The following is a 20799-nucleotide window of genomic DNA, read 5'->3' on the forward strand; positions in this document are numbered from 1 at the left end:
AACTTTTTCTTCCCATCTCGCAACCTCGTGTGTCACGCTTTGGCATCGGCCACAATCTCTCGACCTCTCTTCCGCCTCTCCTCTGGTGTTTCCTTCACATCGCCCGCTCCCTTCACCGACCTGCTCTGGATCACTGGCTAAAATGAGCACCATTCAGAACCTCAAGAACTTTATACGTCATGGGAAGCAAGCCCGGGTTGCCGACCCTCCCCGCGACCATCCCACCACCAACGTCTCTCCTGTTCACGCCCAGCAACAGAAGTATCACCATGGCGTCAGCGAACCGATAGGCAACCATCATAGACAACTGCAGCATCACGCTCAACCTCAACCTGGTGAATACTCCGTCGCGGCCGGTAACAATCGAAATGTGGCTGCCCAGGCCGGAGCTGCCGCAGCTCACGCTGCGGGCAAGCACCAGAAAATCCAAGCAGACATCGAAGCCATTGTTGCCGAGGAAAGGGAAAAGGCCAGCAAGATGCCCCGATACCCCGGTCTCGAACGGTTCATCCTCGTGGAAAAGATGGGAGACGGCGCTTTCAGCAACGTCTACAAGGCCAGAGACACCCAGACGGGAGACGAGGTCGCCATCAAGGTGGTCCGCAAGTTCGAGATGAACCAGAATCAGGTATGCCGGGAGTCATGGGACACTGCCATGTCTCGGAAGTTTTCCCTTTCCTGCCCGCCTACCTCTTCACGCCCTGGCTTTGCCATCCCCAGCATTGCACGACCCCTCTCCTCTCTATCTCATTACACCGTTTCTTGCTTTCAAAATCAGCTTCAGAACCAACCTCTTCTAACCTAGGGCGATGCTCACCTTCATCCGAACTTCAAAAAGCAACCAAAGGGCGTGGAGGTGCGCACTTCCAACCTATCCGAACCTTCCTATTTACCACCTCCACTTTGATCCAATTGACGCACTGATCCACTCCTTGCCTCCGCTCGAACAAAGACTAACCTTTTGTTATAGCGAGCCAATATCCTCAAGGAAGTCCAAATTATGCGCCAACTCGACCATCCCAATATCGTGAAGCTCATTGACTTTTCCGAGTCCGGGCAGTACTACTATATTGTTCTCGAGCTTTGTCCGGGTGGCGAATTGTTCCACCAGATTGTCCGCTTGACCTACTTCAGCGAAGACCTCAGTCGTCACGTCATTACTCAGGTCGCCAACGCCTTACTTTATCTGCACGAAGAGACCGGCGTCGTCCATCGGTATGTATTGGAGTCTGGATTGGCAGATTTCACGCGACGGGCTAACCGCATTCCAGTGACATCAAACCGGAAAATCTTCTCTTTTACCCGATACCCTTCGTCCCAACTCGCAACCCGAAACCCCGGGGACCTGACGATGAAGACAAGGCGGACGAGGGAGAGTTCATTCCAGGCGTTGGTGCTGGTGGTATCGGCCAGATCAAGATCGCCGATTTCGGTCTTTCTAAAGTAATCTGGGATTCTCAAACGATGACGCCCTGCGGTACCGTTGGTTACACCGCCCCTGAAATTGTCAAGGATGAACGCTATAGCAAATCGGTCGACATGTGGGCTCTGGGCTGTGTGCTATACACTCTCCTTTGCGGCTTTCCTCCCTTTTACGACGAGTCGATTCAAGTCCTGACGGAAAAGGTTGCCCGGGGCCAGTATACTTTCCTGTCGCCCTGGTGGGATGACATTTCGAAATCAGCGCAAGATCTGGTTTCGCATCTTTTGACTGTCAACCCCGACCGGCGGTATACGATTCAAGAGTTCTTGAACCATCCCTGGATCCGGAATACTAACGAACCTACCTATGCTGCCGCCGATGCTCCACCTCTGGCCACTCCTCTACATATCCGCCAGAAGGAGATTGCCCAAGCAGGCAACATCCCCGCAGAGTTCCTCACTACACCCGGTACCCCAGGTGGCAAGCGGGCAGATTTCCGATCGCCTGGTGCTGTCAACCTTCGTGAAGTATTCGACGTGGGTTATGCCGTCCACCGACAAGAAGAGGAAGCGAAGCGGAGAAAGAATTTCAAGCAAGGCTACCGGGGTGCAGGCATGCCTGGTGGACTGAATCCTCTCAATGAAGACGAAGATGATGAGGACGAAGATTACGAGGAAGAAGTGTCTAGCAAAGTACCAAAGAACCAGCAGCCAGCCGATGTGTCGAGTATGGAAGCAAAGATGCGTCAAACTAATCTCGGAACCCAACCCTCTGCCGCGGCCCAAGCACGAGCAGCGGCGGCGCCCGCCAGAAGCCAACATCACAATACCCAGCAGGAACAGAGAGGGTATGGACAGCATAGCGCGGCGGTAGCAGCCGCAGCCAAGCAGAGCGTTGGACGGCGCAACAAGCAGCCGTTCGAACTGAGCCTGGACAATTCGACATTGTTGGGCAGGAGAAATAAGATGGTGGCCACGAACAATCCAAATGCACCTTCAAAATTGAGAGAGGAGCTGAGTGTGAGGTGATCAGGACATGGTGAAGAAAAGATTTGCTGGGAATCCCTGCAGCGAAGGATATTAGCGGGCATCACCACCTCCCCCAATACACCAAAGATTCAACAGGCCACAAAGTGCGAGAAAAGGAATGTGAGCGAGCGTTTAGTTATGCTTGGTCGATTTTGGGCATCTGGAATGGGGCTGGGAGCACCAGGTCCACGGCTGAAGATGGAGGACGACTAGCAAACTAATGACGGGTCTAGAAATGAATGCGACATGACGATACAGACTTGCTCCGGGTTTCCCTGGTTCCTTTGTGCTTTTCCCATCTGTGTTACTACTGTCTCTCTCTTCTCTTTTCTGAGCCCTAAGATTTACGGAATGCCAGATGGAATGACATATACGGTGTCGATGTGGCTGTGATGCCGGGCCTGGGCGCAGGAGCTGGACCGATGTACGACACATGACAAACATGATGTACGAAGCACGGGCAGCATCTCCACACGCGGCGAGGCGGCTTGTGTTTCCCCTCATTCAGCTTCACTCTTTTTTTGCTTTTGTACCCACAACACACTCACGAAACCGCAGTCAATACCACCATGCCAGTCGTTCTAGCTGGGAAGATGCTTCTCCACACAACATGGCCCGCGGATATGACCGATCTCGCTGCTCAGGCTTTTACAATGGCTTTGCAGAGTTCGGTACGATGGCCTCCTCTTCTTCTGTTTTTTTCTTCTCTTTGCTCGTCATCTGCCTTGTGTCGACACACACATCGAGCCAGGTACCACCTCGCAATTTCACGAGGACATAGACCAGATGAGATAAATACGTATTGATCTCTTCTGTTGAGCTTTTCCCCTTCTTCTCTCACTGAACTACGCCACAGGCTAGGATCAAACTCGACAGCTGATCTCCGGCTCCATCCCCTCCCATTATAGGAATACAGTCCATGATCTTCTCTCACTCCAACGAACAACAACAATACCACGGAACTCCCCTGAGCCAATCTCGGTTGGCTCAGGACGCAAGCCGTCCATCTCCGGATCCAGATCAGTTTCCGCACTCACCACATTCACCATACTCGACCCTCAATAGGAGCAGGTCGAGTTCACCGTCATTCAGTCAGAACCTCGAAAAAGCGTCATGGAAGGACAGTGATCAAACACTCGAAACCTCCGCGAGTCCCGGTGAAGGAGGCGCAGAGGTAGCCGAAAAGCAACCGGTGCCCATGGCTGTCGACGAAACCAAAGAGCTTCACGAAATCTCCGAACTTGACCGTCCTGGTATCGGGTCACGCCAAGCAACATCTGCAGCACCATCGATCGCAGCAGCGCCATTCGCATCTTCGTACTGTTGCGATCTCGAACGATCGCATAGTCACGATGCTTCGGGAAAACCGCGGCCTCGGTCATCTTCTTCACTGTCGTCCAGCTCCAGATCCGCGACCCTACACGAGGTGCCCAGTGGTTTAGCCACCGCCAGTCGGGTTTCCACCGATGCGTATGGTAATACTTATCCTGAAGGTGGCAAGGAGGCATGGTTGTGTGTGTTTGGCTCTTTCTGCGGCCTGATGGCTGCGCTGGGGATGATGAACACGCTGGGAACATATCAAGCATACCTTTCCACACATCAGCTCCGAAGCTTGAGCGAGAGCACCATTGGCTGGATTTTCGGTATCTATGCCTTCCTCTCCTTTGTCTTGGGAATACAGATTGGGCCAGTATTTGATGCCAAAGGGCCGCGTTGGTTGGTACTTGCTGGATCCGTTTTCATGGTCGCCTCGCACCTCTTGATGGGGGTGTGTACTGAGTACTGGCATTTCCTGCTTGTGATTGGCGTCGTCGGTGGGCTGGGGACCTCGTTGGTTTTCACGCCCGCCATTGCCGCGATTGGCCACTTCTTCCTGAGAAAAAGAGGTCAGACGACGGGACTTGCTGCGGCTGGCGGGTCTATGGGTGGGATCTTGTTCCCACTGACACTGCAAGCTCTGTTTCCCAAGATTGGCTGGGCGTGGTCAACTCGGGTCTGCGCGTTGATCAATCTGGTCCTACTCATCTTTGCGAACCTGTTCATCAAGTCACGCCTGCCGCCACGGAAGGCTACCAAGGAAAACATTCTCCCTGATTTCCGCATTTTTAGAGATCCAGTCTTTGCGTTGACCACAGCAGGGGTCTTCTTTGTCGAATGGGGATTGTTCGTCCCACTTACCTATCTTAGCAGCTATGCCCTGAGCCACGGCGTCTCGACCTCATTCTCATACCAGATCATTGCAATTTTGAATGTGGGCTCATGCTTTGGTCGATACTTTCCCGGGTTTGTGGCCGATAAAGTCGGCCGGTTCAACGCCATGGTTGTGACCATCTTTCTGTGCTTGGTATCAACATTGGCGTTCTGGCTCCCGGCCAACGGATCTATTGCGCTGATCATCGTCTATGCTCTCATCTTTGGATTCGCCTCTGGATCGGGAATCTCGCTGACTCCCGTCTGTGTCGGCCAGCTGTGCAGAGTCGAAAACTATGGACGGTATTACGCCACCTGTTATACTCTCGTGTCCTTTGGATCCTTGACCGGCATTCCGATTGCAGGACGATTGGTGACGGCGTGCAACGGAGAATATTGGGGGTTGATTACGTTTACAAGTTGTGCTTATGCGGCGTCGTTGACCATGTTGACGGCAGCAAGAGTGGTTGGCGCTGGATGGAGTTTGAAGGTTGTATATTGAGTGCCCAATATTGGGATGAGGAATAATCAATATAGAGAGAGAGCGAGATCGCAATAAACATAAGATACAGTGACAAGCTACCTGCTAGAAGAATGCCATGCACACTGGTGCCTTGACAGTGTAAATCCAGCCAAGAAGACACAGGATACATGATACTGAGTTTCACATCGATCTTGGTCTCCCGGATTTCAAACCCCGCGCACTTGTGATCAAATAGCGAGACAGTCTCTGTCACAACAAATGGGGGCCAGAAAATTCTTGCCTAGGCCAGCTCCTTGTCTCGGCGTTTCTTACGTGTTCAAAGGCACAACATGTGTTCACATCTTCGTATTTGTTCTGCCTGGAGTTGAGTATGTTGAGACTCGAGCGAGAAAAGAAGACTCGACACACCTAGCTGTGCTGAATGGTACCGGAATCCAACGCCTGGCGGTACTATTCAATTGAAGTTGGAAGTCGGCCAGATAGCGAGCCATGCAGCAGCTGGTGCCAGCTCCAGTACGACGCTGACAATGGACGACCGTGGATTCATTCTCGACAGCGATGCCACTGCCCGAGACGTCTACAGCGCTCTCCACGGCGAGGAGATTCGCACCTTGTTGCTTGCTCCAGGCGAGAAAGGCACCCCTATTAGCTGTGAGATGCAAGTGGTACCTTCTCCTAGGAGTACTCAATTCGAAGCCCTGTCCTACGTCTGGGGCGAAACCACCCCGTCCAAGCTCATCTCGTGCAACGGCTTTGCATTTTCGGTGACCGAGTCTCTATATACAGCTCTTTTGCATCTGCGATATCCGGATGCCTGGCGAAGGCTATGGGTGGACCAACTCTGCATCAATCAGCACCAGGGTCAGGAGCTGATGAAACAAGTGGGTTTGATGGGTATGACCAGCCAACCTCTCCTTTAGGTGAGATTCCTGCATGCTCATGCCAACACAGGAAGGCTCTATTCATCTGCGTGCCGTGTGATTGTGTGGCTGGGCAGGTATGATCGGAAGATGTCTCTGGCATTCGAACTGCTGCAGGAGACCTCTGTGAGTTTGAGCCTGGTTCGATCTGACTTCTTGAACTCGTCGAGTGCACCGTCAACACCCCGAACAAGATCCCTCACACCGCGGAGCACGTCCAAGTCTCCACGATTGCCGCGATATCCGAGCCGTGCTTCGGGCTCGCGTGAAAGTCTCAGCAGCCTCTCCTCCTCGACATCCAGCCTCAATAGTCTGTCGTCTCCTCGGCCAAATAATAGACGGCACAACACCCCTCCCGCTTTGAAGTACGCATTGTCGATTTTCCAGCATGTGTACTTCACAAGGAAGTGGACGTTTCAAGAGATCATTCTGGCGAAGGCCGCAATCATATGCTGCGGCGACCTCGAGATGGCATGGAGTGACTTGTCTCTTTGGTATTTTCATTATGCTTCAAAACTACGCAGCTCGAGTCTCTTGTATGACTCTAATGGCTCGTTTGAGAATATCTTGACCGTGAGAAACGAACTGGACAAAGGCACGTTGAAGCTGAGTAAGTTGCTCATGCTGACCCGGCCAAGAACGAGCACGAAACCCGAAGACGCAGTTTATGCATTGCTGGGTTTGATGCCAGACTTGCTCGAGGCTCTGAAGTCCGAGCCGAATATTCAGCCGCCTCCGGGGACAGTACGCTCCCAGGAAGAAAATTTATTCTACCTCTATCTTCAGGTCTTTCTTTACTGCATCGAAACAGAGCACGACTTGGCTATCCTAAGTGCCGCTGGCAGGTACAGAACCAGTGCTGAAGCGAAGTGGCCATCCTGGTTACCGGACTGGCGACAATCCCTCCCACTTCGTCCCTTGATCCTCACCGACTCTGCAGACCTTGAACCGGATTCTGCCTTTGCTGAAGATTCTCCGAATGATGTCCTTCCCGGGCCACAGGCCGAGACACAGCCCATCTACAAGCTGAGTCATAGGCCTGGCTTACCAATATCATCGATCTCAACCCAAGCCTCTCTGACACTATCTGGTGTCCGACTTGGCTTTTTGGTCACTCGTGCTCTGACTTGGCCTAGTGTTTTCCTGGTTGCCGACTCACAAGCGCAATCTTTACTGAGCGACGGTCCCGATGACAACCAATTTACCCAACCAATTGCTTCTCTGGCACCAGCCTTCTCCAACAAGCTATTAAAATCTAGCCAGACTGCTTATCACGGACTGAAACTAAGTTACGCAGCATCTTTGTTGCAGAAGTCACTCAAGATTGGCGCGCAATGTCGCTCTGTCAGGACTTCAGCCATGGTGGAGTCTGGAGACTGGCTCTGTGCCTTCAGAGGAGGGAATGTATTCTACGCTGTTCGACCACTCGATGAGTTCCCAAATACACACCAAGCAAATTCCAGTTCAGTGAGAAGAGGGAGATCGTTCGGACATTCTAGAGCGCCAATGTCTTCGCCTGGCAGTGCGAACCACCAGCCTGCCAGATACTTATTCGTCGGCGAATGTGCAGTTCACGGCCTCAATCCAAGCGAGACTCTGGCTCATCCAGACGAAATCATGGAGTTTGAGCTGACATGACTTGGCGCTGACAGCACTCAAATGCTCCTTGGGCTGCCTCGGCGGTGCAAATGGTAGATATTCAGGTTGGCTAAGGAAGCGCTTCTTGCTTCAGGCACGGATGCCCATACCTTTGTGAGACCCTGGACCGGGGGACGTGGACTGTGCAGGAGACAAGGACGGTCCCATGTTTTGTCACGAGGACTGTCTCCAGCTCAGCCCCTGGCATATTGTTGTGTCCGTCTAATACAAGGCTTCAATTCCGGCCAACGGACCAATCACAGCACGTCCTGGGCTCTGCGGCGTGATACTATTCCGGCCAGGCGAATCACCTTGTTCCATTGATCAGCTCCAGAGCGTATCGAATTCCGGCCTCCAGGAATTTCTTACTTAACAGCAATGAATCCAGAGAGGGGTCCATGGTGGGCTTCTCCTTCTCAGAAGTCATTTGAGCTCACGGTCACCTGGCCCACTGCCCCCAGCTGGACTTGGCCCTCTACAGCCTCGTCATCGAATAACCATGCTCGCCCTGGCGCGGCGTTGAACAACATGCAAAGACGGAACTTATTGTGGCAATATCCTCTTCTTGCTATCAGAAGACGCTGCATCAACCTGCAGACCGATGGACAATATTGAAATACTCCTTATATCTGACTTCCACTGGATGCAGTCGTTGCCAAGACGAGGCTGCTTGCCCCTTGGAAAGGCTTTCCTCTACTTCACCAAGCTTCCAAGGTTCCAGATTGGCTCGGACCTTTTGTCTTGTCTTGATATAGTTCTGTTGTGATGGAATTCAAGTGGTCTTTGCTCACCGCAACAGCCGCTCTTCTCCTATCCATTGGCCGGAATAACTTCCGGCCAAGGGGCATATAAGCAACCGGTCCTCCTCGCCGACGGGAGAAGACATTTTGGGTCTGTATCTGAACTCGAGGCCCTCCTCTCGTACTTTGCTCTACACAGGATCTATTCTACCGTTCACGTGGGTCTGGCCTGGCAAAGTTACACTACCTGATTGATAACCTTCAAGACTCAACCGAGGGGCTCTTTCACTATGGCATACCTTGTCGACTCACCACCTCTCCCCCCTCTTTCAACTCTCTTCCCCTACATACGGTCTGATGGAGGTAGCCTCCCACGCTCGGCAGACCCTTTCACGGTTACGACCAGTACCGGCTTCCTTCCTTGCCGCCCACCTTTACTCCGTCTGCCAGCGCAATTCGATGCGTTGTCAGCCATCCTCGACGACATGCCAATTGTTAAAGCAGATAAGTCGCCTGGCCTCCTCGCTACATTCAAGCTCGGCCCTGTTGTCGATTCTGGCGCTTTGCCAGACTTGACTTCTTGCGTTGATGATCTGCGAACGGATACTGGCGAGCTTGACCTCGAAGCCATCACCGCCGCTTTTAGGGACTATAGCTTCCTGGCCAGTGCGTATCTGTTGGAGCCATGTTGGGAGATGTGGTCAAAGGACAATGAAGCTGGCTACGGTTTGGGTAGAGCTATCCTGCCAAAGTGCATAGCGTCGCCGCTGGTGAAAGCCGCGGACATGTACGTATCTGTTCCGGCAACGCCCTCCAATTTGTTCATGTGTGCTCACTACTGGTTCTCACTAGCCTTGACATCCCGCCATTCATGTCCTACGCAGCTTCATATGCGCTATATAATTACTCTCTTGTCAATCCTAACATCGGCGCAAGTGTATACGACAATCTCCGCCTCATCCGCGCGTTTGAACGCGGTCTTGATCCGTCAAGCTCAGAAGCCGGCTTCATCTTGACCCACATCCACATGGTCCAGGAAACAGGACCCTTGATGTCTGGTGCGGTCGAATTGCTCTCGACCATCGAAAACTCTCCGAACGATGTATCTTCCGCAATCTCGGCATTCCAAACAATGCTCTCCACCATGGCCCGCATCGAATCCCACATGGAACAAATGTGGACGCATTCCCTTCCCAAGGACTATCTTTCATACCGCACATTCATCTTTGGAATCACTTCACAATCCATGTTCCCCGACGGGGTGATCTACCAAGGCACCCGCTACGGGGACGCCAAACCGTTGTATTTCCGCGGCGAATCCGGCGCAAATGACAGTATCATTCCTCTCTTGGATCATCTGATGGAGATACCCATGCCGAGCAATCCGCTCACGGAGATCCTGAGAGACTTCAGGAGCTACCGACCAAAGACACACAGGGAATTTCTGGCGTGGGTCATGAGTAAAAGCGCAGAGCTTGGTGTGAGACAGTACTGTACTCATCCTACTACTACTTCGCAGGAGACGCAAGCTCGCGGTGATGCGGTCATGGACGAGGCCAGCGCATTGCTCTTGCCGGCACTCTACCTCAAATTGCTTGACCATGTGCGCAGTTTTCGCTGGCGGCACTGGTTGTTTGCGAGAGAATATATTATCAAGCGATCCTCACACCCCACCGCCACGGGAGGGTCTCCCATCGTTACATGGCTTCCGAATCAGTTGTTTGCGGTCATGGATTTGATGGAAGATGTGTATGGTGAGAGCGGGTTGAAGAGAGTGGTGGAGCAGGGCACGGGAGAAACGACAGAGACAAGGGTGGTCAGGGAGATGATGCAGAATGTGTCCAGCCAGAGGGACAAGCTGGACAAGGAAGTCAAGAAGTATTGTGCGGAAAGGGGTGCTTGAACAAGCATGTCTATCCTCTGACAAAGCTCTGGCGTTTCGCAGGTGAGCCCCTGTTAACCAGCTCAGGACACTGGGGAGATGGAACCCTTGCTCACCAATGACGAGTGTTCATAGTCGCCAAGGTAGCAGAAAGTTCTGCTCAAAGGAAAAGAAATAGTGAACTGTCCTGTCACCCTGTGAATCGCATGGTCTGAACCACGAGACTGCCAAGGCTTGCCGAGATTTTCCGCCCTGTAAATTCCACCCCTTTCTGACTTCAATTCTTCCTATATCTATCACGGCTCGTCACAGATCAGACAATGTTTTCAGCAACATCGGCAATGTGCTAATGAGGCTGCCTATCTGTCACCACCGGTAACGCAATCGTGACAACATCTGTGAGAATGTGACACTGGCGGTTCGTTCATGGTAGGTCCTCCGCCTCGTTCCGGGTATAAATCTCTCCTCTGAACACTCCTGACTGGCTTTTTTCCTTTCCAGGCATCCTCATCAGGACCATTGCCACCATCCTGAACATGAATGGAAATCTTTGAGCGCCAACCTTCATTCCTCATCCTTCCGAGTCTTCAATATGTGGACTCACTGTCACAAAGCCATAAGACAATAGCATGCCACCACCGACACCATGTGGTCTCTGGCTCTTCTCTTCGGTCTCCATCAGCACTTCCAGACACTCTGAAACAGCTTCCAGTATCAGCAAGATCGGTCTCATGTGTGGAACCAAAAATTCACGCCTTTGTCTCGCTGCTTTACGACAGAGGTACAGAGACACACAGATGTGAACCTTATTTCCTTCAACTGATTTGAGGTCTTCGTCTCGCTGCTTTACACAGCATCGCCATAGACACACACTCACCAGCAAGATGTGAACCGTCTTTCTTTTCCACCAGATTAAGGTCTTTGTCCTGCCGCTTTACGACAAGGGCCACCGAGACTCACAACTCACATGAATCCCATCTTTCCTTCAATCGATTAGAAATCAGGGTGCTCGCTCAGCAACTTGCCAAAGAAGATGGGAAGCAAGGGCACAAATCGGCAGCCTTTTGTGGCGATCAACGGCAAGCGAGTTGCTTCTAAGTGCCGACTTCGATCCATATCCCTGCTTGATGCCGGTGATTCTGCTGACAAGTCGACCTTTGACCAAGAACCAAGAAAGAATAGAAGTGTATTCTTTCATCCTCCCTTCATATCCAGTTTTTCGTACTCGGAAAACAAGCCAGACATGTGATCCTGCATCCTGAGACAGCCGGAACGATGGCCGTTTCAATGATGACCCGGTCACCGCCGACCGCCAGGTTGTCTTCGACCACGTCTCCCTGAATACCTTGGCACCGTTGCTCTACACTCGGACCAACTCAGACAAGAATGGCCCGACCACATGCACAAGGTATATATATATATATATATCAGGACGGGTGAATCCCGGCAACCGCACTGACTTTTGTTGCAAAGTGAGTACTCTGACCAAGCGAAGAGACCTGCCTGTGGCTAACCCCTTCCAGCCCTGTCTGGGTTGCGTGCCATCAGACATTGGGGGCGGCCGAAGGCTTCGCCACCAAATTGACCGCTGGCTGTCCCCTTGGAACATGGTCTGCATGATGGCAAGAGCTCATTTCACATGAGTTCATCTTGTCGTCCGTTGTGTGGTGCCACCGTAACCCGAAACGCTCGCACGACCGGATAGAAGACACGCACTCTTCTCGGACCCCATTCACACACCTCAAAGTTCAGAGACGTCCAACTATGGAATCGAAGACGACACTTACCGGCGTAACCCTCCACTCAAGCGTGATGGTCGGTATATATATAAACAATGGTGGCCAATTCGTGAGTCTGTCTCTGTAAGCTATCCCTGGTCGCTGCTGGTATGCAAGGGGCTTGCTAATCCTTCCATGGTCTGTCCTTGAGTGGACGATACCCCGTCTTAAAAAGACAGATCGTTGAATTGGGGCCTCTTTATATCGGGGCCGGGGCCGGTGCCTCAGAGCGTGAGACATTGTAAGTGTCATCTTTTCGTCGATGGAGGCTCTTTCTGACTGTTCCACAGACGTGGCGTCGAGGAGGGCTTCCTCCGCTTGGAAATCTCAACGCTCTGGCTTGTGGCCTCTTTATATCTGCCGGTCCGAGGTGGACAGTTCAAGTGTCTGACTTCGTAAGCATAAGTCGTGTTGTCTGGGGTGGAGATGATTCTGACCGTACTATAGTTCTGGAGTTGAGTATATCATACTCCGCCGAAGACTCTCGACGCTCTGAATTGTGGCCTCTTTATATTTCCCGAGCCGAGATGGAAGATTCGAGTGTCTGGCTCTGTACGCTTACACTCCGCTGCCGACGGTGAAGACGATACTGACCGTGCTATAGCGTTGGCGTCGAGTATACCATACCTCCGCCCGAGAGTCTCAACACTTTGAATCGTGGCCTCTTTATATCGTTGGCCGGTCTTGGTTTGCTTAAGGATGGAACTCAGTTAGTACACATCCTGTCACTGCGCTGAAGATCGTGGCCGACCTCTCCAAAGCCTGACGTTGAGTGTATTACTTCGTTTCCTGAGATCAACACTTTTGCCATGGCCACCTCTTCAAAGTCTGCTGTATCGTGGTCATTTCAAGTATATAAATCAGTAAGTCCTTATCAATGTTACCGATGTACATGCTTGCTAACTTTGACCGAAGTAATCGGACCCCGAGGTGTTTGGGTCAACTCTGTGACAGTCTGGGAATGGCGGGTGAGGTCGTGAATTTTCACAGTGAAGCGTGCGAGCAGGAAAGGAAGTTGACTCTCGAATGGTCACTTCCATTCACTGCCGGTCCGTCACCGAAGCACTGCCCTCACACCGTCAACTCGAGACCTTCCATGCGACACGCTCACTTTCGCCCTCTTCCACCCTCCCTTGCTCTCCCGTGCGACGAAGGACACAGATCGACAAGAGCGCCCCAGCATCAGAGTTATCAAGAGAGATGGACAGCCAACAACGCCGAATGTACACGACCCGGGAACTCGAGGCAGCAAAGGTCCTGGCCACCTTCCACCTGGCCGGTGTGGAGTTTGTTGGAGACGTCGCCATCGTCTATTGCCCAGTAAAGAGTCAAGTTCAACAGCCAGTCAACGCAGCGAAGCCCGGCCCTCCAGCAGAGAACCCAGCGCTGGGCACAAACCATCAACCTCAACCCGTCACTCGCCCAAGCCTTCTCTCTTCCACACCCTTTCTAAACACCAACCCAACATCAGTTTTGTCGGGAACCTCTCACGGCACCTCCGCCATCTCCCAAGCGCAGATACCATACCGATACAGCTGTTACCAGTGCGACTATGTCTCTCAGAGAGTCGGATGCATCGTGAACCACATGACGAAGAAGCACAGCATGGAAAAGGCACTGGTTGACAGAGTCAGAATTAGGGCTTCGGCGGTACAGATGCTGTGGTGAGCTCGGAGGATGTTTGAGCGATCTTGGACACATAGGGGACGGACGAGGTGGTAGGCGGAAACGGGAGGAAAATTCGAGGCTGGAAATAATGCGACCAAAAGGAGGCGAGGAGGAGAGCCGAAGACAGCATGATCACCCGTGCGCCATGACTTCCTCGGCAGATACAGAGGCAACAGCAACTTCAAACCAACGACAAAAACCACTGTACGACCCATCACTTGCCAGGAGAACAAGGGCGAAGCCTAAGGCCAATTCCACGATACAGAGAGAACCGAAATGTATCTCATAAAGTAACCAGAAGAGCAACTTCGCAATTTTGCACTGAGCAGCGGTAAACCACAGCCGGTTTTTCTTTCCTTCTTTTTGTTAATCTTCTTTCTGTAGAGCTTTGGCGCCTCCTTTGCTCTTGCCTTTCACCAACGAACGCAGAACTAACCACATCCACCACAGCGTGTTGCTCGCCTTGCCGCTGTCGTAGTCTTGCGGTCGGTCACCTACTTCTGCCATGGCGCAGACAAGATCTGCGAGCTCCTTCTGGACTTTATGGTGTAGATACGCTGCCGTGAGATCGAGACCGTTTGTGATTCCGCCTGAAAAGTCAGCAATGAGTAGACTGATGGAGTAGGAGATGCCAACAATAAAGTCGACAGAGGGGGTATATCTCAAGAAGTGCGACGGCAGTCGAGGCAGCACAGGAAACCTACCCGATGACCAGATTCTTCCGTCTCTCTCCCATCTCCGGTCCACAAACTTCGCCGCAGGGAACTTCTCCTTCAGTTTGCCCAACAGACCTCTCGGCCCGGTGACGGTCTTGCCGTTCAAAAGCCCTGCGTACCCAGCAGGAAAGCTCCCGGTACAGATGATCAAAAAGTCAGTCTTGCCGGCTTCTTTGTGCGCGCGGAGGAAAGCCAAAATATCGTCCTCGGGGATCAGATTCGGATCTGGGCCCGGGATGAGAAGGGCATCGAGTTGGCCTGGTTGAACGGCTGGTGATGAGAGAGAGTCCGTCACGGGAAGCGTGGCCGAGGACGTCATCGAGGCGTGAGTGCCCGACCCCGTCGCCGCGATGTAGTGGATCTCGACCTGGATGGCCAGGTCGACGAGGGCTTTTGGGAGGCCGCATGCTTCAAGGTAATTATGGGAGAGCATTCCAAAGAGATCAATGGCTGAGGCATCGAGGAGTTGCACCGGTGGGATCAGAAGGATTCCGATGCGCAGGGAGGGCACGGTTGACATTTCGGAAGTCCTTGTGGCGGAAAAGAAAAGGGTTTCCGGGTTGGTTGGTCCTGGCCGGCGAGGTTGTTGCTATGCTAACATGAGTTGGGGTGCTCGAAGTGTTCGAGACTTTCAACCTCATGGTGGAGGAAGTGTGAGATATAAGTACCTGCTCACAGCGGAACCAAGCATATCGGGTCTCTAGGCACCCTGTTTCTACCTTGTTTCTACTTCCAAAGGGGCCTCCGGGAAAGTGAGAACACTAGGTGAGTTCGTGAGGCTATTTGCCCAAATAGTGACCTTGTAAGAGGCGTGCTGTGTGGCATCAGAGAATGCCAGGCTCCAGCATTTTGCCAGCAAACTCAGCTGCACCAGATCTACAATTGGCCGAGTGGACCGTGATTGGACTGGAACTGGAAGAAAATCCGCTGTTCTGATTGGCTGATTTTTCGAACGGCATGCAGATCTGAAATGCCCTAAAGTCAACCGGAGCAGAATGAGGCCGAATCCTGGTGGACAAACATATGGCTGAGCTGCATGTGGAAAGGCATCCTGATTTGGTTAGTTTGGGGGATTGTGGGGGCCACATGGGTGGATGTTCTTCCGGCCCGAACGGCTGCCGCCATGTTAAATTCGTGGAGGAAGATCAACACAACATGAATGAACATAGGTATATTTGAGCCTGGGGGCCCGGAGTGGCCTGTCCACGTTGCAGTTTGTTATTTATCTCGAAGGATGCGTCGCTTGCCACAAGGAAGATCCCCTTTTCCCCTCCCAGACAGTGGGCCAAGGCTCCGTAGTTTCTGGGGAACCACCTTAGCTGCCGTCGGTATGGCCTTCCCTGGTGTCCGGAGTCGCCAGATTTTACGTCAACAAAGATAAGGGGGCCAGCAACTCCAAGGAGCCAGCCTGGCTGGAATCAAGGACTTTGATATGGGATCTTGTCCAACGGCGGGAAAACAAGAGGAGGAGGTTGGTTTTGCGCATCGGACTTCCAAGATTTGAGTCGGTCCTTATCCGGCGCCTTCCCTAGTCCGGTATAGCCTTCTCCATATAAATAGAGACTAGCGTGATATCTCCGGATCCACCCCCCGAATGGGCAAAACGGTGAAGGGCCTGCCACCATCTTTTTTCCCATCCATTCATCCCATCACATCCAACACCTGTTGCTCTACAACGCGCCACCAGGATTTGTTCTTTATCTCCCGGGCGGTGGTGTTTTTCGTCTAGCTCCAACAGTCGGTTAAAAGCGAATCATAGCAATAAAACTTTATCGTCCTTCCCTTCCTCTCTTTTTTCTTCCTTCCTCACGTCTCTTGGGGTTGTGATATTATGTCCCCGTTCATCAGCATGCGGCGGTTTTCTCGATCCGGGTCCGTCCACAACTCCTCGCAACCCTCCACTTCAGCCTCACACCAGCCGGCACCTCCCACCTCATACACGCCGCCGCTCTCGCACGCACCCATGATGGCGAATGGGACGACAGGGTCCTCCCTCCACGACTCGAGACCCGTGTCGGCAAAGACCAGCTCGAGCTTTGACTTCGCCAATCGCCCCCCCACCAACTACCAGATCACCGCCCTGCCGCACAGCGCCATCGGCAATCTCTCACGCACCGACCAGATCGTGCTGCGACACTTCTGGGATGTCAAGTACGACGAGAACAAGTCTCGGGACCTCCATTTTGTAAGTCGACATTGACTCCTTCGAATCATCGATCTCATCGAAGCGACGATCAACTAACGCTATTCGCTCTGCGAACCTCCACCCAACAGCTCAAATTCCCCTTCTTCCCACAATATCCGAATCATCAGGATCTGATTCCTTATTGTGAAATCTACCACCTGGTGAAGACTTCACCGGGCGCGAAGATCATCAGCCTTGGCAGCGCCAACGGCGTCTACATTGGGTGAGTGCTTAAATATGCTTTGTCAGAGGGCCGAAATTATCATCACAATCAGCGAGACGCGCGGCTCGGATGTCCAAGCTCGACTGTTCTAATTACCCCCACGACTATGAGCCTTTGCTTCGCCATCATGCTGATACGTCTCAATGTTTAGATTCGAGCTGTTCTCCGGCTCCCAACTCCACATCGACATGGACGACAGTTGGCAGAACATTTCGCACCACCGGGTCTCGTTCAAGAAGTACGACAAGATGCTCAAGGACCCCACGTCGGACGCAACCTTCAAGTCCTGGCCGAAACCGTTGACCATCGAGTTCCTCGAGGAGCAGTATCAGCGCTGGATGCTCGACCTGACCAGTCTCTGCTGGGAGACCGCCGAGGTTAGAGAGCTTGGTGGAGGCGGCGGTGGTGGGGGCCCTGGTGACGGGCTGGACGGGAGCGTTGACGGGGACTTGAAGGATGAGATGTTGTAGTTTGTGTGAGTGAGTGACCTGAACATGTCGACCGTCGACCCTTCAGTGAGGAGAGGCTTTTTGAGGTATCTCTTCTATGAGTTTTGGGCGCGCCCGCGCCCCTGTTTCGAACGGAGCTGTCGCAGAATCTGTGATGCGGTACGACCCAGTCCAGCCCAGTCCAGCCCAGCCCAGCTTCTGTCTACCCGCGCAATATCACCCCCCAAAAAGAAAACTCATCCTCCGGGACACACACAAACACAAACACACGCAGAAACCCGCCAAAATAACCATGGAAACGAAACAAACCTCCCTTTCAGACACTTTTCAGAATGAGAACGCCTGGGAAAGGAAAAGGGAAAGGGGCAAAGCCAAGCCACTGAAACGAGTTAACGAGGACAAACGGCCTTTTCTGTTTTTTTTCTTTTCGATTGTCTTTACAACAATAGGTAGTAATGGATATCAGTGACCGACCCTGGAATGACCACCATCGGAATAAATAAATAAATAGATACCATGGGGGAGAGACACGCAGACACACGTGCTAGTTAGGTAGGGCCACCCATGGGACAATTGATCGGACAGGCTCTTTTGTCCTTTGTTTACGAGGTACGTGGGTGGAGACGGGTGTGTACCCTTGTTTTGTTTTCGGGCCAGCAACGAGACGAATCACGTCCTCGCCCTGTTGTAAGTATCCTGTGTGTATTCCTGGTACATCCATGTCTCCCGGGCGTTGTCACGCAAATGTGTTGGTGGGTGTGTCTTCCTCTGATCGACGGGAAGGTTGTGACTGACAGTTGCCTGCCGTTGATGCTGGGATGGGCGGCTTCTGTGGGCTATCCTGCGAGCCTGGTGCCTTGTTTGTACCACGTTTCGTGTCGATATGTCTGCTGGCTGTACGGAGTATGTTTCACAGCTAGGGCGCATAAGTTTGCGCAGCCGGAACCTTACCTTTGTGGCCTCGTCAGTATGAACTCCAACACTGATGCATCATCAGGCTATTGCTGGGGGTCCTAGGATTATCCATCCACGACATCAGTACATAAGGCTGTAGCCCGGCCGGGTATTCACGCCGGCAGCCCATCCAATATTGAAACGCCCGACGTCCACACGCCCCATTTAGCCGGGAGTCTTGACGATTCTCCATTCTAGGATCTGAGCACGCGGGAATGTGTCTTGTGACAGGCTTCAAAATTCTGTACCCTGCCGAAAGGCGGCCACCTAGGCTGGAAGCGGCTGGTCCGGTTTCCCATCCGCACAATCGTCGGTTCTGAGGAATGGGTTGCGCAATGTGAAAAGGCGAGTAGCAGAAATAAATCCGGAAGCCAGCATCGTCTGTGGTTCATAAACAAGAAAAGAGACGGGAAAGGGAAAATGGAAAATGGAAGATGAGAGTTTGCCTTATATTCGAGTGAAAGGATGACATTTGTCGTTAGATTGTCGTTCCACACACCAAATATTTTCTCTGAATCCTTCCCGCCAGTTGCATCATCCAGTTATACCGAGAACTGACATGTCATATGAGCCAAACTTCCGGTCGAGAGGCCCGTGGCACTTGTCTTGGTATCCTCCAGAAGCAGCTTGTCAGGGACCCAAGACAACCAATGTCCTTCCGACCCATTTACCACCCCATACATTTTTACTGCCAGTTCCGTCCAACAAGGCTGTCTGCAAAGGAGTGTGAGGACTTTGAGAATAGAAGAAATCGAGATATTCAAGCAGTTGTCGTTTGCGAACACGAAAAACCCGAAAAGCCCCAAACGGAAAACGGAAAGAGCCAATTTACCTGGGGTGACAATTTGATAGACTCGAGGCTCTCATACGTATGAATGTCGGATGCTGTGAGTACCTGTATACGGCGCATCGAATCCGCTGTTGCGATTCGCAGCGTCCTATCGGGACCCTTAACGTGATGTGCTGGCGTCAACTTGTTGTTTGCCGGGCGGGCGGTACTCTTCGGCCCAGTATTCCTCAAAGTCTGCCACAGACCTTCGAGCAATACGGCCAATGTCCATGACTTTGACATTCCACTCAATGGATTGTACCTTTCCGAAATGGATGCGGCTAGCAGGATCCAAAGTGTGATCTTTATGGAGATCGATGGCGATCGGCGTCTTGCTGAACTGAGGCTCCCCTGGGAGTGACCCAGGAGCCGAGTCGAGATAGCTTGGATACGCAATTGCGTGAGCTTGCTTCTCCGAGCCCATCTTCTTCTTTCCAACTCCGTGCCCGCCATAAGAATTGATAGGTACGCAGATCGAGTACCCTTGACGTTTCTTGGTGACGACCATCCGTCTGATCTTGCTGTGGATGAGCGTCCCCTTCGGCCCGACACTCACTTCTGGGGAGTTCACATGACAAGCGGGCTCCTCTCCGGGCTTGAGACCCAAGGGCTCGTGGCACATTAAAGAAAACACCCGGCCTTCGGAAAAGAAGTCCGCACCGTCTGTGCGCAAAATATAACGATCATCAAGCTTTTGAGAATCTGCTGCTCGCTGGTTTTCCTTGATACCCCTATATTGGACATTGTCAATTCCGCCAACAGTGGGGACCTTGTGTTTGTAGTCATGATCATCATAAGAATGGGCAGATCTCGTATAAGCTCGAGATCTTCTTGCGTCTTGCTGATAATTCGTGCTTGTGCAGGAGAGTGGCCCCGCAAATGTCGCCGGTTGCGTTTCTGTTCCCATTGTGGCGTAGGCTCGGTTCGGCATTTCGAAAGCACTCATGCCGCGGAAGCTTCCATCAGACGGCAGGCCACTTCCTGGCACTCCTGCTGAGAATGCTGTTGGCGGTGAATAGGCAAATGGCGTGCGCATAGGGGCAAAGTTAACCTGGGGAACGAACGATCTCGCATACGACGCAGAGGAAACGCCACGGTCAGTATACAAAGCACTGCTAGACGCACGTTCATCTGCTGCATTCTGGTGTTGATACTGCTGAAGGGAGTTTGAGCCTTGTTGAAGTCGCCGGCCCACTTCCTCCGAAACACTCTTGAAGTGATTGTCATATTCTCGCCAGTTTGGTTTCTTAGAATCTTCCAGCGAAGCAAAGTAGTCGTGACGGTCTGCAGGCGACAAGTTCGTGCATGCTTTGAGGATCACATAGCGTTCAATGCATCGCAGCGACAGCATGGAATCCCCGGATTCTCTGGCCCGGACTGCAGTATCGAGAAAGCTCTCCAAATCTGGAGACAGGAGGATGGCGGGATTGTGGTCAAGAAAGCGACTGTACATGAGGAAATCCCGGAATTTGATCTGCATAAAATCAGAAATCGAGGCAGAAGGTCGAGATGCTGCCTCGACGGTCGATGTTTCTTGAGGCGACTTCGACGGCCGTCCCATGTGAAATGGAACTTGGTTCTGGAAGGGATCAGGTTTTACATCCACTGTATCAGGGGCCGGTCGAGACTCCCCCCCGCCTCCCTGCAAGTTGAACTCTTCATCGAGGCGACGTTGATTGTCGCCGCTCCGTG

General features: G+C 52.4%; 8 protein-coding genes across 8 annotated transcripts; 6 read left to right on the top strand and 2 right to left on the bottom strand.

Moving 5' to 3' along the window:
• Positions 1–142: 142 nt before the first annotated feature.
• Positions 143–2451, top strand: AYL99_00042 (hypothetical protein; the record flags this gene model as incomplete). The annotated part of the gene is made up of 3 exons (XM_018831558.1): positions 143–628; positions 971–1215; positions 1272–2451. 3 exons carry the CDS (start codon positions 143–145, stop codon positions 2449–2451), a joined length of 1911 nt encoding a protein of 636 aa, XP_018697437.1.
• Positions 2452–3370: 919 nt separating this feature from the next.
• On the top strand, positions 3371–5143 carry AYL99_00043 (hypothetical protein; the record flags this gene model as incomplete). The annotated part of the gene is made up of 1 exon (XM_018831559.1): positions 3371–5143. One exon carries the CDS (start codon positions 3371–3373, stop codon positions 5141–5143), a length of 1773 nt encoding a protein of 590 aa, XP_018697438.1.
• Positions 5144–5652: 509 nt separating this feature from the next.
• On the top strand, positions 5653–7683 carry AYL99_00044 (hypothetical protein; the record flags this gene model as incomplete). The annotated part of the gene is made up of 2 exons (XM_018831560.1): positions 5653–6019; positions 6077–7683. 2 exons carry the CDS (start codon positions 5653–5655, stop codon positions 7681–7683), a joined length of 1974 nt encoding a protein of 657 aa, XP_018697439.1.
• A 1225-nt stretch (positions 7684–8908) lies between these two features.
• Positions 8909–10326, top strand: AYL99_00045 (indoleamine 2,3-dioxygenase; the record flags this gene model as incomplete). The annotated part of the gene is made up of 2 exons (XM_018831561.1): positions 8909–9210; positions 9276–10326. The coding sequence occupies 2 exons, from the start codon at positions 8909–8911 to the stop codon at positions 10324–10326; spliced, it is 1353 nt and encodes a 450-aa protein (XP_018697440.1).
• Positions 10327–13283: 2957 nt separating this feature from the next.
• Positions 13284–13751, top strand: AYL99_00046 (hypothetical protein; the record flags this gene model as incomplete). The annotated part of the gene is made up of 1 exon (XM_018831562.1): positions 13284–13751. One exon carries the CDS (start codon positions 13284–13286, stop codon positions 13749–13751), a length of 468 nt encoding a protein of 155 aa, XP_018697441.1.
• A 366-nt stretch (positions 13752–14117) lies between these two features.
• Positions 14118–14987, bottom strand: AYL99_00047 (hypothetical protein; the record flags this gene model as incomplete). Its single annotated transcript, XM_018831563.1, has 1 exon — positions 14118–14987. One exon carries the CDS (start codon positions 14985–14987, stop codon positions 14118–14120), a length of 870 nt encoding a protein of 289 aa, XP_018697442.1.
• Positions 14988–16298: 1311 nt separating this feature from the next.
• AYL99_00048 (hypothetical protein) lies at positions 16299–17345 on the top strand (the record flags this gene model as incomplete). The annotated part of the gene is made up of 3 exons (XM_018831564.1): positions 16299–16652; positions 16742–16875; positions 17027–17345. 3 exons carry the CDS (start codon positions 16299–16301, stop codon positions 17343–17345), a joined length of 807 nt encoding a protein of 268 aa, XP_018697443.1.
• A 1883-nt stretch (positions 17346–19228) lies between these two features.
• Positions 19229–20668, bottom strand: AYL99_00049 (hypothetical protein; the record flags this gene model as incomplete). Its single annotated transcript, XM_018831565.1, has 1 exon — positions 19229–20668. The coding sequence occupies one exon, from the start codon at positions 20666–20668 to the stop codon at positions 19229–19231; it is 1440 nt and encodes a 479-aa protein (XP_018697444.1).
• Positions 20669–20799: the final 131 nt, after the last annotated feature.

Source organism: Fonsecaea erecta, assembly GCF_001651985.1.
Source record: "Fonsecaea erecta strain CBS 125763 chromosome Unknown Scaff1, whole genome shotgun sequence".
Taxonomy (NCBI): domain Eukaryota; kingdom Fungi; phylum Ascomycota; class Eurotiomycetes; order Chaetothyriales; family Herpotrichiellaceae; genus Fonsecaea; species Fonsecaea erecta.